Source organism: Sporothrix schenckii, assembly GCF_000961545.1.
Source record: "Sporothrix schenckii 1099-18 chromosome Unknown Cont47, whole genome shotgun sequence".
Taxonomy (NCBI): domain Eukaryota; kingdom Fungi; phylum Ascomycota; class Sordariomycetes; order Ophiostomatales; family Ophiostomataceae; genus Sporothrix; species Sporothrix schenckii.
In genome coordinates, this window is record NW_015971148.1 from 3228773 (window position 1) to 3244494 (window position 15722).

A 15722-nucleotide genomic window follows, 5' to 3' on the forward strand; every position below is an offset into this window, starting at 1 on the left:
AGGAGAAAGGAGAGGGGAGAAAGGAGAGACGAGAGAGAAGGTCGGTCGGATCGCGGGGGCACGAGATTCGATGCTGCCTGTTTGAGGTGTATCAATCGAAAGGGCGAAAGGGGCAGGGATGAAGATGGACGCGGCGCCAAAGTTCAACGTGGGTGCGAAAGAAAAGAACACTGTATTAAGACCCGAGATCCAGTCTCATTGGGACCGACGCGAGCTGGCACCAGCAGACACGACGGATTTGAAGCAAACAGGGAGATGAGCTCTTGGTAGTGGACTTGGTGGTCGGCTTGGGCAGGCTTCGTGCGGAAAGGGATGGGCCCGACACCTGGCAGACTGCAAAGGGAGGAGACGCAATAAAACAAAAGATGAGGTGTCCTGGACGGATGCCGAAAGCAATGCAGGCAGACCAAATTGAGGGAACAAAACGAAGAGGAAAGATGAACAAGTAAAAAAAAAAGGCAGAGGACAGAAGGACAAAAGAATGGTACAGAGTCCTAGTGTCGAGCAGATGCAGGAAGACGGCAAAAACCCAACCAAGAAGCGAAGAGTAGCCAAGAACGATACGAAAAGGAATGCAAGAGGCAGAGAAACACAGCACGGGCGAGGCAGTGACAAAAAGGGCAGAAGCAGAACAAAGGAAACGCAAAACCGTTTCCGCGGGCGCCGTCTGGGGAATCTGGATCGCGGCAGGCCCTGGCGAGGACGTTTTCGTGGTCTTGGTGTTTCGAAGCGGTCCTTGGCTCGTCGAGAAGTCCCCTTGTCGCTGGGTGGCCGGGGGGGACGTCGTATGGGGTTATGGATGGAGGATGTATCGAGTCTGTCGTCCGTGTTTGTGCTCGACCCTTTTTGTCGTTGAAGAGAACGAGTTGTGTTTTGGCGAGGTGGCCTTGCTGCATGCGGTTGGCAATTGCCTCTTTGGGGCTTGCTGTTTGGGCATTGGCGTGCTGCGGCGCGGCAGTAACGAGGGAGGCAAGTGCGCCGCGTTGCGGCGAGTTTTGCAGGGCAGGTGCCACTGTCTATCGCTGAATTGCCCCAATAGGACCAAAAAGGGAAGTGACCACCCAGGGGCTGCAGCGGTGTATCAGAAGAGTATTAGGGGGCAGGCGTCGCAAGACAGCGGCAGGTAGGCACGTGCAGGTCTCTGAGCCATACGAAAAAGACAACGGAGCAATTACGTGGTCGCATGCCGCACCACTTTGTTATTATTTCCAGTGACGTACGCAGTCTCACTGCTTAGTCATCCGGCCAACCCAGCGACAGGAAACGATTCTTTGGGTACCAGCGCTCGATTGGAGAGCGAGCCTCCATAGTGCTACGAGACGTTTCGCATTCATGTCGCAGGAAAAGATGAAATGTAAGTACTAGTAAATAGAAGTCGTACGGCGGACGTTGTACATTCCCAGGAGCGCCATTGGGTCGCTGGAGGCGGACAATCAGAAATAACTGGCAGATACGGCGTCTCATCGTCACTGTCTGTCTCCATTTGGGCCGGCGAGATCTCGAGATCCGCCAGTTTGGTACAGTGTCTTGAGACTGGAATGTTCATGACGACATTCCGCTGCAGGAAGAAATCGTACTAGCAGGAATCGAGAAACCACATGTAATCAGTGTCTCACTGCTAACGACGGACCTGCCATGGGTGTCTGTTGAGGATGAGCCAGGACAAACGGCATCTGTTCGTCTTGGTTCATACCGCAATGTGAACCAGCGTGGAAAAGACGGTGAGTGAGTCTAGCTATGTCTGAGAAGGATGGACCCTTATACGGAGTACGACAGCGACACACAGGCACGGCATCAAGTCCGCCCGTCACGGAAGGGAACAACAGAAGCCGTGGCCACTCTGCCAGCGACACTTTTCTCTGGGCCATTCTGGCGCCAATGGGAGGTTGTGGGAAAAGTCGAGTCCGGCAGCGTCAAGAATGACCGGCACGGCTCCTGGCATGGCATGTTTATGTATCCTTGGCTATAAGACACCATACAAGCGCGTCTGCTGTGTTCTAGAAGCATATCTCGTAAACTGGCGGTCTGTTCTGTTTCTTTGTTGGACTACTCCGTATTTTATATCTTACAGTGTTGGTCACCGCAAACTGGCTCCAATGCCGCCTGTATTAGCACTGTTTATACCGAGACTGCGCCCGCTAACTCAAGCAGTTAGGGCGTCATTCGGCTGGTCCCGGCCACACCGTTTGCTTTTGGACGTTTGAGGGGCCAGCCAGCCAACACACCACCTCACATACAAGCAAATCGCACTTGTTGAACAACTTTTACCAAGGGCACCAAAAGCTGGGCATTTTCTCGTATCGGAAAGACACATTGTTTTACGTCGTATGACGCAGTGCCCCGTCCCGTTGCGCCTCCTTGTCTCGCTCTGTTTGCGTAAGAGGCTCGAAGACGGAAGGAGCAGGGGATGTGCAGCTTTCGTCGGTGTCGATGGAGCTCTGCAGCCAGCTTCGAGGAAGCCAATCGCTCTTTCCAGCCTCCGCACGTCTCCACCAGAGAACGTAGCTGCCGTCGTTGCGACCAGGGGATGCACCAAGTGGCAGGCGCGATTTGGGAGGCCGCTACTGTGGAAACCCAGGAAAGAGAGAGAAGGAAAGAAGGAAAGAAAGCACCCCCTGGCCGTCTTCAACCTCCCGATTTTCGATTGCTCCTGCCAGCTCTGTTTTTTTTTTTTGTTGCGTTTCTGTGAGAGCTTCGTTATTGCTGTCCGGCTTTCTCGCTGTTTCCCACTCGCTCTGCTTTCATCCAAATGCGCCTTCCTAATTTCCGCGTCTCGTCGCCCTCGCTCTTTCCCTTGTTACTGCTTTCGCGTTCCTGCCCAAGTTATGGCAGTTTACCTGGGCCCTCCTTCATTTGCCGCCATATAGCTACACCTGCTGGAGGCAAAACAAAATCAACATCGCATCTCGACTCGACATAATCCCCTGACACAACCAAGAAACGAGCATCGACGCCTGCACCTCAGGATCTGCGGCCCAAAGCAGCTGACTCCCGCAGTGTCCCCCCTCCCTTGCAGGTCTCTGATTCGCAGTGCCGTAATCCTCTCCCTGCTCCTCTGTAACTGTTCCATACTTTTGCCTCGTCCCTCGACCGCTTAACCAAAAACCCAAGACATGGGGCCGTACTGGGGAAACTTGCCAGACGCAAGAGACGTTCAAAAAGCAAGAGATGCAAAAGCAGCAGAAGCAGAAGCAGCAGAAGCAGCCGCTGGTCAGGCAAGGAATGGCCCGTCTGCCGCTCCTTCAGGCCTGACAGCTCCCGACGGTCAGACCCAAACACAGGGCCACGCTCGTCTCCCGTCATTGGACACGATGGCTCAGCTGCAGCCCAAGCCGAACCGCGCGTCCATCCAGACAGCACAGACTACAAATACCGATGCGCCGACCGAGTCCACAATGAGCCCGTTCGCGTCGCCCACCAGCCCCCAATTTCCCGACCAAGGCCTCGCTCCGCGCCCTCCTTCATTTCCCTACAACGGCGCTGCTGCTGCCGCCGCCGCCGCCAGCCTCAACCGCCCGAGCCAGCGACACCAGCGACAGCTGTCGCAAGACAGCGCCGATCGCAGCTTTGACCGGAACAACAGACGCCACGACAGTCGCGACCAGAGCGAGGACGTCGGCTACGACGACACGTTCCGTGGCAGCCAGGAGCCGCTTGACGACCTCGACGAGGGTGTCGATCCTCCTCCAGCGGCACCCGACGTCCCGCGTGGCCCGCCCCTGAGCTACCGACCGCCTGGCTACGCCGTCGCTAGTTCTGCCTACCCGCCAGTGTCCTCCAGGTCGCCCCATACGCCCCGAAGCATGCAGCGGCCCGAGGTGTCGCTCTCCGTCGACGCAATGGCCGTCGATGGACCCGGCCAATACTACGTGTCTGCGCCAGGCGCGGCACCTGCACCACGCAGCACTGGCGACGGCCGCTCCCGCAATCCCGTCGATCCCAACGCCAGCCCAGGAACGCGCCGGCGCCCGTCGGTTAGCGGTGGCACCAGGCCGCAACCAGCCTCAGCAACAACACCACGGCGGTCGCAGTCAGGCACCGCGACTGGCCTTGGCCTCGGCTTTGCAGCACCACAAGATGCCAGCGGAACTGCGCCGCCACGGCGTCGCGTGTCCACCGGCGGCAGCCCGGCCGACCGCACCCAGAAAAAGTTCGACGAAGTCCGCTCGCCCCTCCAAAAGCTTGAGCTAACGCTCGACAGCATTACAAAAGAAGAAAAACGCGCACGCGTCGCTGCTGCTGAACAAGCGGCTCGAGAGAAGGAGCGCCGTCGTGCAGAGGCAGGGTCTCAACAACAGCGGCAGCAATCCAGTCAACAATACGCCCAGCAGGCGAGATCGCAAGCGCGACCGCATCAGCCCGCGCGTCAACAACAGCCACAGCCGCAGCCCATACCACAGCAGCAACAGCCGCAGCAACAGCCACTGCATCAACCACAGCAACAGCAGGTCCGCTTCCGGGACCGTGCACCGCCGGCCATTGATGGAGAACCTCGACCTCTTCTGCAGCCCGAGATGAGCCCCGTTGAGGAGAGTTACCTGCCAATTGCTGCCGCCGCCGCCGCCTCTGCGCAGAGAGGCATCCCGCCTCAGTATGACACCGATGGCACACCTCCGCCGCCGCCTCCCGACTCAGAGAAGCCTCGCAATCTTCCACAGCAGACACGCATTGTTCCGTCCGGGTCGGGTATCCCCCAGCGCAATCTCAGTTTCCGCGAACGAGCCGCGCATGGCAATGTCAGACTGCCCCAGGCTGATGAGCAGTCGCCTACCCTTCCCACCCAAGCCGTGGTTCCAAACAATGCAGTTCCCCACAGACAAAACAGCGCACGCTCCGGAAAGCTGCAGAAGGAACCGCCCAGCGACTTGCGGTATACCCAGCCACAGAATGCGTACCCGGCGGCCCAGCCGCACAACGCGCAACCCCCGGTAGGCGGAGTTCCTGCTGAAGCCATCCCGAGAACCATGCCCACCGACCTTGATGCGGCCCTTTTACGAGGTCGTTCTCAACAAGAGCCACTGCCGGCTCCGCAGGCCTCGACATACCAGTTTCCCCCGCAACAGCCAGCAAAACTAGTGAAATCACCAAGCCAGCGGAAAACACCTGCAAATAGCTCCTATCCGAACCGCGCTGTCCTGCAAGCAGCGAACGGAACCTTTGATGGTTCGTACAATAGCCCTATCGACAACAGCGTCAACAATAATGCTGCAGAGGACGCAGTCGCCGCTAGTGTCGCGGGTGTCGCGGGTGCAACAGGCGCTGCGTCTGCCGCTGCTGCTGAATCCTCAGCCGACGCACCATTGAAGAGGACGGCTCGATTCGGCCAGGACGTGATTGACAACGAGCCAGAGCCAAGTCTACCTACTCGTGGCGACAGGCACTTTGACGACCCCCACCACCACCGCTTTTCTAACATGGTCTACCGCGCACGTAACAACCTGCAACCAGGCCAGGGCAAATACAACCCGCCGAACTACCTAGACGAGTGGAAACAAGGGACCGTCGGTACCCTCGCAGCCGGTCTCCTGGACTTGTCCGACAAGACCTCGCCGTCTGCTGACCGAGACAAGGCTTGGTGGGAGAAGAGCAAGCGCCGCGGCAGCGCCTCCACTGCACCGCCCCGTCCTAGGAAGGGTGAGGCATTTGACGGGGAATATGACGAGGCCAACGGCCCATCACGCTTCAAGCCGCCTCTACACCTTGTCTGTGGACCATTGCTACGATACTGCGGTATGCGCAAAGAGCGCTCTCCCTCGCGGGGCGCCCGCAATGGCAGTGGCAACCAGATAGCCGAGCGCGAGTTCTGGCGCGGCAGCGTCATGATCGTCACTCGCGACACCGACTCGTCGTACGAAATCGCCCCGACACTCCGCTTGTTTTCACAGCCCCTTGACGTGCTGCCGCCGCCACCGAGCGAGGTCGAAGGTACTCTGTCGCCCGAGTACGTGGATCCCCTCGTTGGGCATCCCAAACTTGGCCGCAACGGTGAGACTCTTTACGTGCGTCCTGTCGAGCACCTTGAGCAAGCCAAGGATCTGTCCCGCGACGAGTCCGACGAAGGTTTGTTTGAAAAGACAAAGAGCCCTGTGGACGGCGTAGGACCTGCAGGCCAGGCCGTCGACTTGCCTGGCTCGTTTGCGGCTCGCCTGAAAAAGACCGACCTGGACGGAGAAAAGGCGGGCAAATTCAAGGACGTTCGCGGTTTCCGGCTGCATTTCGAGCGCGGCGTGACATTCTGGCGATTTAACATTGAGGTTGAACTGCTGGACAAGCAGCAGCGGATCGCGTACCGCATAAATCGTGGCCCGGCCACCGGCTTCTGGGTGCCGGCCAAGGGCCAATCGATGCACATTATGTTCTACTCGTGCAACGGCTTCAGCCTCAGTGTCAAGCCGGACGAATTTAGCGGCCCGGATCCGATGTGGCGCGACGTCCTCAACAACCACCAGACGCAGCCCTTCCATGTGATGATTGGCGGTGGCGATCAGCTCTACAACGACGCCGTCATGAACCAAACGACAATCTTCCAGGAGTGGCTCACCATCCGCAACCCTCTCACAAAGGGCAACATGCCATTTACCCCTGAAATGCAGGAGGAGATGGAGGAGTTCTACCTCAACCGCTACGCCATGTGGTTCTCCCAGGGCCTCTTCTCCTTGGCCAACTCGCAAATTCCCATGGTCAACATGTACGATGACCATGACATTATTGATGGATTTGGCTCCTACCCGCAACACTTTATGCAGTCTCCCGTCTTCGCTGGATTGGGCAACGTCGCCTTCAAGTACTATATGCTGTTCCAACACCAGAGCGTGATTGGGGAGACGGAGGAGTCGGAACCGAGCTGGATTCTGGGCCAGACCCCTGGCCCCTACATCAACGAGGTCAGCCGCAGTACCTTTATGCATCTTGGCGCGAAGGTGGCACTCCTGGCCGTCGACTGCCGCACGGAGCGGACGCGAGAGGAGGTTTTTCGTGAAGACACGTGGAAGCGCATCATCGACCGGTGTTACAAGGAGATCGAAAAGGGCCAGACCGAGCATCTTCTCGTCCAGCTCGGCATTCCAATTGCCTATCCACGCCTTGTCTGGCTGGAGAACATCCTGACGTCTCGGCTTATGGAGCCCGTCAAGCTGCTTGGCAAGACGGGCATCCTCGGCAACTTCCTCAACCATTTTGACGGTGGTGTGGAGATCCTTGATGACCTTGACGACCACTGGACGGCCAAGAACCACAAGGACGAGCGGAAGGTTGTCATTGAAGATTTACAAGACCTGGCCGCTGACCGCTCGGTGCGCATAACCATTCTCAGGTGAGTTTTCCCTTTCGATGCGCCCGTGCTAAAACAAACCCAACATGAAAATACTAACCATGTCTCCTTGTACAGTGGCGACGTCCATTTGGCAGCCATTGGACAGTTCTACTCGAATTCCAAGCAGGGCCTGGCGAAGCACAAGGATTTCCGGTACATGCCCAACGTTATCTCGTCTGCAATTGCGAACACGCCGCCTCCAGACATCATGGCCGACATCCTTAACAAGCGCAACAAGGTCCACCACTTTGACAAGGAGACGGACGAGGACATGATTCGGCTCTTTGGTCACGGTGTGGACGGCAAGCCAAGAAATAACAAGACCCTGCTGCCCCACCGCAACTGGTGTTCGATCCAGCCCTATGCTCCGGGAGACAATCCAGATCCAGCGTCCCAGCACTCGAACCTCAATTTTGCAGCGGACGACATGTCGACGAGCAGCCGCGGAAACTTTTTCATGCGGACCGTCTCGTTCCGTCGCAACCCTTACAATGGCAGCAGCGGCAACAACGGCGATCTGTCGCGGCCCCCTATATCCGGTGGTGGCGGGAGTCTTCTCCGGCGGTTCAGCCGCGGCAGGCAGTCCGTGGATTCTGTGCAGCGTCCCGTTGTGCCTGACAACGGTGTACGCAGATCGTACTCCCTGGCACGCGCGGATCCTTCCAACTTGTTCCGCCGTCTCAGCAACCGTCGCCAAAAAAGACCAGATGATGGCGGTATCAACGGCAGCTGGGGCCCAGACAGTGAGGAGGTGCTGCCGCAACAACAGTACGAGCAGGCGGCGAACCAACAGGCCTATCAGCAGCAACGGTACCCACCACCACCACAGCATCAGCAACAGCAGCAGCAGCAGCAGCAGCAGCCGGGTGCGCCACCTATTCCGGGCAAGATCCCTGTCAACTACGCAAACGGGCAAGGCCACAACCACGGCCAGGGCCATGGCCGCGGATACGACCAGCCTCGTCGTAGGGGTGTACGCCCTGGCCAGTACCCAGATGATGACCAGAGTACGATTAGCAGTGAGGACGATGTGCCCGGTGCGCCGGCGTCGGGTGGTCAACCGCAGCAGGCTCGCATCCGCGGCGGTGCGGGCTCACCGTCTGACCTGGCCAGTCAAGCGTACGACGAGTACGAAAACGGCGACGAGAGCTACTTTTCAGTCAAGAGGCGCCCAGCCGGTCTCGGACGCAGCCAGACGGCTCCCGATATGGCTGCGACAGGTTTTGCACCTCATCAGCAGCAGCAGCGGGCCCCGCAAGCCTCGGGCGGCACACTGCCGACGTTGTCAGATGCCGCCGACGGCAGCATGGGCGGCAGCATGGGACCACCGACGCGACCGTTCTACCGCACACCGACGGGCCTAACGGCCCGGCAGATGAAGAAAGCCGAGAAGTACGAGGTCAACCTCGAAGGCGGCCTGGACATCCGGCTCAACGTCGAGGTCAACCCCAAGGACCCGTCGGGCATCACAGTGCCGTACCGACTGGTTGTGCCCAGGCTGTGGTATACGTACGAGAGCGACCCTGTGGCCGGGGCGATGGGTGGTGGGAAGGTGGCTACGGCGCCAACGGGAATCAAGCGGCTTCTCAGCATCGGCCGTCGGAAACCGTCTCTGTCCCTGCCACCGCCACAGCCCATGCAGCAGGTCGAGCCATTGCAGCCAGTGCAACCTATACAGCCCATACAACAGGCACCACAGATGCAGCAAATGCAGCAAGTTCCGCCAGAGACATATGGTGGTGCCGAAAACCAGTATGCCCACTAAGCAGATGGCTGGTGGACTGGTTAGGCTACGTCTTGTCATCTTTCTTCCGTATTCTTTTCCTTTCAGCATTGTGTTAAGACTGCCATTACACTTTTTTTTAGTTTCACTTGTTCCTTGTCTGTTATCTTCTTGCATATTGGCAGCGTCGTTGTTTTGGGAAATTTCATGGAGGAAGCACCCGCGGCCCTCAAGCTCTTTCGTGAGGCCTTGGGCGAGCCCCATATAGAATAGTTCTTCGATAGCTTCTGTACTTGTCCACTTTCTCAAAGCATTACATTATATTTTTCATCATAATCCTGGCCAATATACGCCTACGCGAAGTGTTTCTGTTCCCAGTGACGGATACAAAGAAAATGTCCTTTCGATACCGAGAAGCGCCCTGCCGCCGGTGATTTTGTATATAAAATAAAGATGAAAGAAAAATAAAACATTAAATCAAAACGCCAGCCGTCCTTCCGCTTTTCGTCTCATAGTATGATGGTACCGACCCTGATCCTCATCTCGCTTACCCTTTCTCACGCGCCAGCCTCGGCCCCTGGACTCCTACTCCGGCTGCGGCCTGTCCGGCCACCCGGTGGGCCGCGTCTGTGTTCCTCGCTTGGACTCCGATCCCGTGCGCCGTCGCGGTCACCGCCGTCGTGTCTGTCGTGTCTGTCGTTGCGTTCGCGGGTCCGGTCGTTGCGGCCTCCACGGTCGCGGTCACGGTCACGGTCACGATCGTTGCGCGCCTTGGCCGGCGGCGGACGCACAAACGCAAAGTCCACCTGCACCGTCTGGTCCAGCAGCTTCGTCTGGTGCGCGCCGTCAATGGCCGCACGCGCCTCCTTGAGGGTCGGGTATTCGATTAAGCAGTAGCCCTGGCGGGTGTGAGCGAGCGGCGCCAACCAAAACAAGTAAAGAAAAACAGGGTCGGGGCCTACCTTGACATAGCCGCTGCGACGGTCGAGGTTGAGGTGCATATTCTTGATCTCGCCAAACTCGGAAAACATGTCGTGCAGGGCCTCCTCGTCGGCCTCTTCGTGGACGTTGGTCACGACAATGATCCAGCCCTCGATGGACCGGACGGCCGTGGCCTTGGCATGGGTCTGCATGTCGGCACTCCGCGGGACGTCGGCGGCGACCTCGCCGTTGTCGTTGCTGTTGTCGTTGCTGTTGTCGTTGCTGTTGTCGTTGCCGTTGTTGACGCCCGACGCCGGCGGCGCGACGTCGTCGATTTCCATGTCGACGTCGGCCATGGTGGGGTGCTGTTGGGCCGGTGGGCAGACAGAGGCGAAGATTGGGGATGGAGGTTGGCCAAAACGAGACGACGGCGGGTAGAGGACGCAGACGAGGGTTGGTGTCGAGGTTCGTCGTGGGATAACTGGCTTCAATCTGGACGTGATCGCGCAAGTCAATGGCAGGCGAGCTCCAGCCGTAGTCCGCGTTCGTTCAAATGGGGCAAGCACGGCACGACAGCGCAAAGCTTCCCCAGAGGAAGGTGGGTCGCAACAAAGATTTTCCCGCCGTCCGTCATTGGCTCCTGCTGTTTCGAGAGAGCTGTGCTGTGCTCCAACAAGACAGCTTTGAATTCATACATTTTTCGAAAGGCTTCACTTCATTGCTTTTCTGCTTGATTACTATGTATTTCTGCGGTATTTCTGTAGCCAAAGCGTAGCTGGTATTTTTTTTTTGTTCTTTATTTTTCCAAAACGTTACTGTGACTTTGTTGAAATAATGACATGATAAACAAAATTTAGGAAAATCGGCGTGACTTATATATCTTTTAATGTCATATTTATTACTTTAATTCATTTTTGAGTATTCTTGACTTATGCCTTGAATCTTTTTTTCTGTCCATGGCTCCCCATCTGTACAGACAGCCTCTGCTTGTCTCGTTTACCTTTTCTAGTAGGTAGTAAACCAGTGGCATTGAAGAGCCTTTGCAATAGCCACTGATTCCAGCACAAGTCGATCTTACAGGCTAAAATAAATGACGAGATGTCCAGGAGATGGTATTATCGAGAGGGAGCCGATCATATGGTTGCATTTGAGTCGTTTGTACGCTTGTTGGCCCGTTTTAGAACACCACTCTGCTTCAACATCTTTTGGAGGCAGCCTGTCTTATTGCCAACAGAATGCGTCGACGGGCCTACGCAATCAGCAGCGGTAGACTGAGGCACCAGGGCAGTAGGAAAGAGCGCCGAAAAAAAATAGATAATCTCCCAGCCTTGCAGGCCCTTTCAAGCCGCTCACAATGGCTCTCAGAGTCGGTCCCCTCCACATCCTCCCTACCCCTTCACCACCCTAGTCCACTATTCAAGAGGCGACGACTACGTCAGGATCGTTGGCGGAGGTGGGTTGCGATGTGGCGGATTATCCGAGGAAGGCTCGGCTCTGCCACATTCGAGAGTGGCTTGGCCAAGAACAAAGTATGGAGTGGATGACAGATACTTGACGTTGCTGGATGGCTCTTGAAGGAGAGGGTAAAACCGTCTCGAATGTCGATACTTTGCGTTTCTTAATAAACTTATCAATCGCGTTCTTTCTTTCCTTTTTCTGCATCTTCAGGTCTCTGGCCTCTCCAGTCGCAGTTTCCATCCTGCTCGAGCTGCGACACAAGGTAACAACCACCCAGTAATTACAGGTGTTTCCTGTTTGAGCGGCCCCACAATAGTCACCACGCACTGTGACTGGACAGCCTCACCCTCTCACCCTTCCCGGCCCTGCGGCCCTGTTGCGACTGCCTTGTGGACGACGTAACAGCGCTCTAAAATAGCACCACAAGGCACGCACTTCTTTCCACCTTACGTCGTAGTTTCCTCGTAGTGGCGGGTGGGCATCCATCATTGCCCAACTGGGCCTAACCTGCGCCTGCTCGTGCCTTCTTCTTTGCCTCTCGCACCTGCCCGCTCAGCTGCAACTCCACCTCCTGCTCCCGACCTTCCCTTTTACCCCCTCCCCCCTGACAGCATTCGTCGAAGCAGCTTCACCCACACTCTCTCAAAGCAATCATTTCTCTTCTTTGTTTTTGACAGCCTGCCAAACGTCTGTACCAGCCTTCACTCTGTCCTGGTCGCGCGCTTTTCAAACGGGACCCGCCTACGTTCGTGACACCCTCCATTTGCAAGCTACAGCCCCCAAACCATCATCATCGCATCTGAAGTGAAGCTCTGCTGCCTGATTGGCAGTCGACTCTTTTTCGCCAAGCTCACGTCGACTTCGTTTTCTGTGGTATCCTTCTCTCTCTTCGGCCGCGACCCGTCCTGATTTCGGACACCAACCACACCGTCTTTATCGTCATTGCTTTCCATTCTGCCTCCCCGCCCAAAGCATCACTCCCGCCTGGTTTCTTCTGCGTGTCCGCCACCATGTTTCGCGCAGCCGCTCCCGGCCCCTTTGACGAGGCCGTCGGTATGTCGTCTGTCGTCTGTCTTCGTCGTTTGCCATGTGTCGTTCTTCTGGTCTAACTCAGCTGTTTCCCCCCCCCACAGGCAAGGCCACTGACGAAAACGCCACCTCCGAGGACTGGTCCGCCATCCTCGAAGTGTGTGACCGTGTCTCGAGCGACCCCGTCAACGGCCCCAAAGAGGCCGTCCAGAGCCTCATCAAGCGCCTCGCCCACCGTAACGCCAACGTCCAGCTCTACACGCTCGAGCTTGCCAACGCGCTGAGCCAGAACTGCGGGACGCCCCTGCACCGCGAACTCGCCTCGCGCGCCTTTACCGACGCCCTGCTCAAGCTCGCCAACGACCGCAATACCCACAACCTCGTCCGCCTCAAGATCTTGGAGCGTATGAAGGAGTGGTCCGACATGTTCCGCAGCAACACCGACCTCGGCATCATGCAAGACGCCTACAGCCGCCTGCAGCACGCGCAACCCCAGCTGCAACCCCCGCCCTCCGCGCCCCAGAAGAACAGCCTGACCGAGCAGGATCGCCAGCGCGAAGAGGAGGACCTGCAGCGGGCCCTCAAGCTGTCGCTTGAGGACGAGGCGAGCAAGAAACAGGCCGCCCCCGGCGGCAGCGGGGCTGGTGGAGCAGCTGGTGCGGGTCCGTCGGGCGCTGCTGGCCCCTCGGCCTACAGCGCAGCTACTGCGGGCGGCTCTGGAGGGCCGGCAGCCGCAGCCGCCCCCACGCAAGGCACGACGGCGGCGACCGTGTCCCGCGTGCGTGCACTCTTTGATTTTGCCGCGTCCGAACAGGACGAGCTCGACTTCAAGAAGGGCGATGTTATCGCCGTGCTCGAGTCCGTCTACCGCGACTGGTGGCGTGGCTCGCTCAAGGGCCGCACCGGCATTTTCCCACTCAACTACGTTGAAATCCTGGCAGACCCGACACCCGACGAGCTGCAGCGCGAGGCCCAGATGGAGGCCGAGGTGTTTGCCGAGATTAAGAACGTCGAGAAGCTGTTGACCCTGCTGAGCGTCTCCAATACCGCGCCGCGGGAGGAGGACACGGACGAGATTTCAGTAGGAACCTTCCCCCCCCCTCTCCCCCTTCTACGCTCTTTTACTTTCCCTTCCTCACCCATCGAAAGCCGCTTCGTACTGACACACTACAGAAACTCTATCACCAGACCCTCGCCATTCGGCCGAAGCTGATTAAGCTTATCGAGAAATACTCACAGAAGAAGGGTGCGTACACAGCTACATAGCCAATGTTTGGCCCTTTGCGTTATATGCCATTTAATCCGTTTATGTTGACACTGACAACGCCAGACGACTTCACCCAGCTCAACGAAAAGTTCATCAAGGCCCGCCGCGATTACGAGGCCCTGCTCGAATCGTCCATGTCCCACCCGCCCCAGCCCAACTACCAGCAATACGCCATGCACCAGCACATCAGCCCCCAGGGCTACCCCATCGCCCCAGGCGGCCCCGCCGGTTCGGGCACATCCCAAATCGCGCCCCATGCAGGCTATGCGGCGCCAGGCGTGGGCCAGCAGGCGCCACCACAGCAGCAACTGCAGCAGCAGCAGTCGCAGCCGCAACCAGACCAGAGATACTACACTCCCGGGCCACTACGTCAGGGTCAGTCTTTATACTAGAAAACAAAGCGTGCATCAAAGTGGCCAGGACACTGTACAAAGGCAGCATAATTTGCACTCTTGGAGGGCGAGACAGCAGGAGAAAAAGGCATGCCCAACCATTCACAGGTCTTTTCTTCGGTCTACCTCTTATAATGATCTTTTATACCCATGAACCCGTCCATGCATTTTATGCCAGCAACTGTGCAGGTTCACACTGCGCCCATGGATCTTTTTCTCTGTTGCTTCGTTGTAAATTTATATACTAACTGACTATAGACCAGCAACAGCAGCAGTATCCCCAGTCGCCTTCGCCGAACACACATCGTCCGAACGCCGGTGCACCGTCTGCCTTTTACCTAGCCAACGCCGAAATCCCGCCAGCGCAACCGCAGCAGCCGCCGCCGCAGCAACAGCAGCAACAGCAGCAGCAGCAGCAACATCAGCAACAACAACCGCCTCCCCAGCATCAGCAGCAAGTGCCATACCCGCCCCAGGGCCACCAGCAGGGCCAGCGCATCCCGTCCGGCAGTGGTCACAGCGGTGAGCCGCTCAAGCAGCCCTCCCCGCTCCAGACGAACATTGCCCCTGCCCAGCGTCCGGCCGCCGACAACACCTACCTTCCCTACAACCCCCACCAGCAACAGCAGCAACAACAGCAACCACAGCATCAGCCGCAGCCGCAACAGCAGCAGGGTGGCTCTGTCTCGGGGCCCAGTGGCGGCAATGGCCCGCACAGCACGTACGGCAACCCGCAGGAGCTTTCCACATCGGCCTACGACTCGCCCATTGCCGCGCACAACCCCAATGCCGTTAACATGCCCCCCCTCCAACCTACCCAGCCCACTTCTGCTCACACGTACTCTTCGTCTGTTTACTCGCCGGACCAGTATGGGCCGCCGTCTGTCGTTGGTCTTCCTACCGGACCCCCGCCGGCTGAAACGAACAGCAACACGTCGGCGCCTCCCAACCCTTCGTACCAGGCCTACAACGGCTACCCGTCTTCTGCACCGGCACCGCCCCAGTCCTCGGCTCCGGCACCCGCGCCGCCCACCGCGTCTCCGCCGCCCGCTCATGGTGGTGGCGGTGCTGGGCACTACGACTCCCGCCAGAGCCTGCCGAGCCGCCTGAGCACCAGTGGGCCGTCCGCGCCAGGTGCCGGGCCCGGCTCGCCGCCGCTCGAGCAGCAGCAGCAGTACCGGCCGTATGTGCCCCCTACAGACGCTTCTGCCGCCGCGCACCAGGGTGGTAGCAGTCCGCCCGTGGACGATTACTACCGGCAGACGGGTCGGGTAGGTTACTAGGGCAGTCAAATGAAAGAGGGTTGTAGGAGAGGGCTGGAATGGGAGTGTGGCATTCCATTTGGTGCTGTTTCGCGATTTCATCTACTTTTTGCTTTCGTACCCACCTTGTATCTACCAACCTACCAACCCATGCATGCACTTGCTTTTTGTTTCATGTATTTATCTCATTGTTATGTTTTGATTTTCTGCGTTGTAATGCTCCCTCTCTATAACGACCGCGGGTTTTCTAGCGTCGAGTCGGAAATGTGTAAGAATTTAATATCAATGGACATGGATGTGAATTCCTGATACAACTACCGTTGCGTTCATGTCTAGAATCATATAGCGTGTAACAATG

The 15722-nt window shown here is 57.7% G+C and overlaps 4 protein-coding genes across 4 annotated transcripts; 3 read left to right on the top strand and 1 right to left on the bottom strand.

Annotated features, from left to right (window-relative positions):
• Nucleotides 1-1750: 1750 nt before the first annotated feature.
• On the top strand, nucleotides 1751-1969 carry SPSK_04755 (uncharacterized protein; the record flags this gene model as incomplete). The annotated part of the gene is made up of 1 exon (XM_016731549.1): nucleotides 1751-1969. One exon carries the CDS (start codon nucleotides 1751-1753, stop codon nucleotides 1967-1969), a length of 219 nt encoding a protein of 72 aa, XP_016585575.1.
• Nucleotides 1970-3113: 1144 nt separating this feature from the next.
• SPSK_03843 (uncharacterized protein) lies at nucleotides 3114-9077 on the top strand (the record flags this gene model as incomplete). The annotated part of the gene is made up of 2 exons (XM_016730658.1): nucleotides 3114-7312; nucleotides 7388-9077. The coding sequence occupies 2 exons, from the start codon at nucleotides 3114-3116 to the stop codon at nucleotides 9075-9077; spliced, it is 5889 nt and encodes a 1962-aa protein (XP_016585576.1).
• A 515-nt stretch (nucleotides 9078-9592) lies between these two features.
• Nucleotides 9593-10312, bottom strand: SPSK_04541 (RNA-binding protein 8A; the record flags this gene model as incomplete). The annotated part of the gene is made up of 1 exon (XM_016731344.1): nucleotides 9593-10312. One exon carries the CDS (start codon nucleotides 10310-10312, stop codon nucleotides 9593-9595), a length of 720 nt encoding a protein of 239 aa, XP_016585577.1.
• Nucleotides 10313-12424: 2112 nt separating this feature from the next.
• On the top strand, nucleotides 12425-15385 carry SPSK_03948 (signal transducing adaptor molecule; the record flags this gene model as incomplete). Its single annotated transcript, XM_016730763.1, has 5 exons — nucleotides 12425-12467; nucleotides 12548-13524; nucleotides 13617-13689; nucleotides 13774-14085; nucleotides 14361-15385. 5 exons carry the CDS (start codon nucleotides 12425-12427, stop codon nucleotides 15383-15385), a joined length of 2430 nt encoding a protein of 809 aa, XP_016585578.1.
• Nucleotides 15386-15722: the final 337 nt, after the last annotated feature.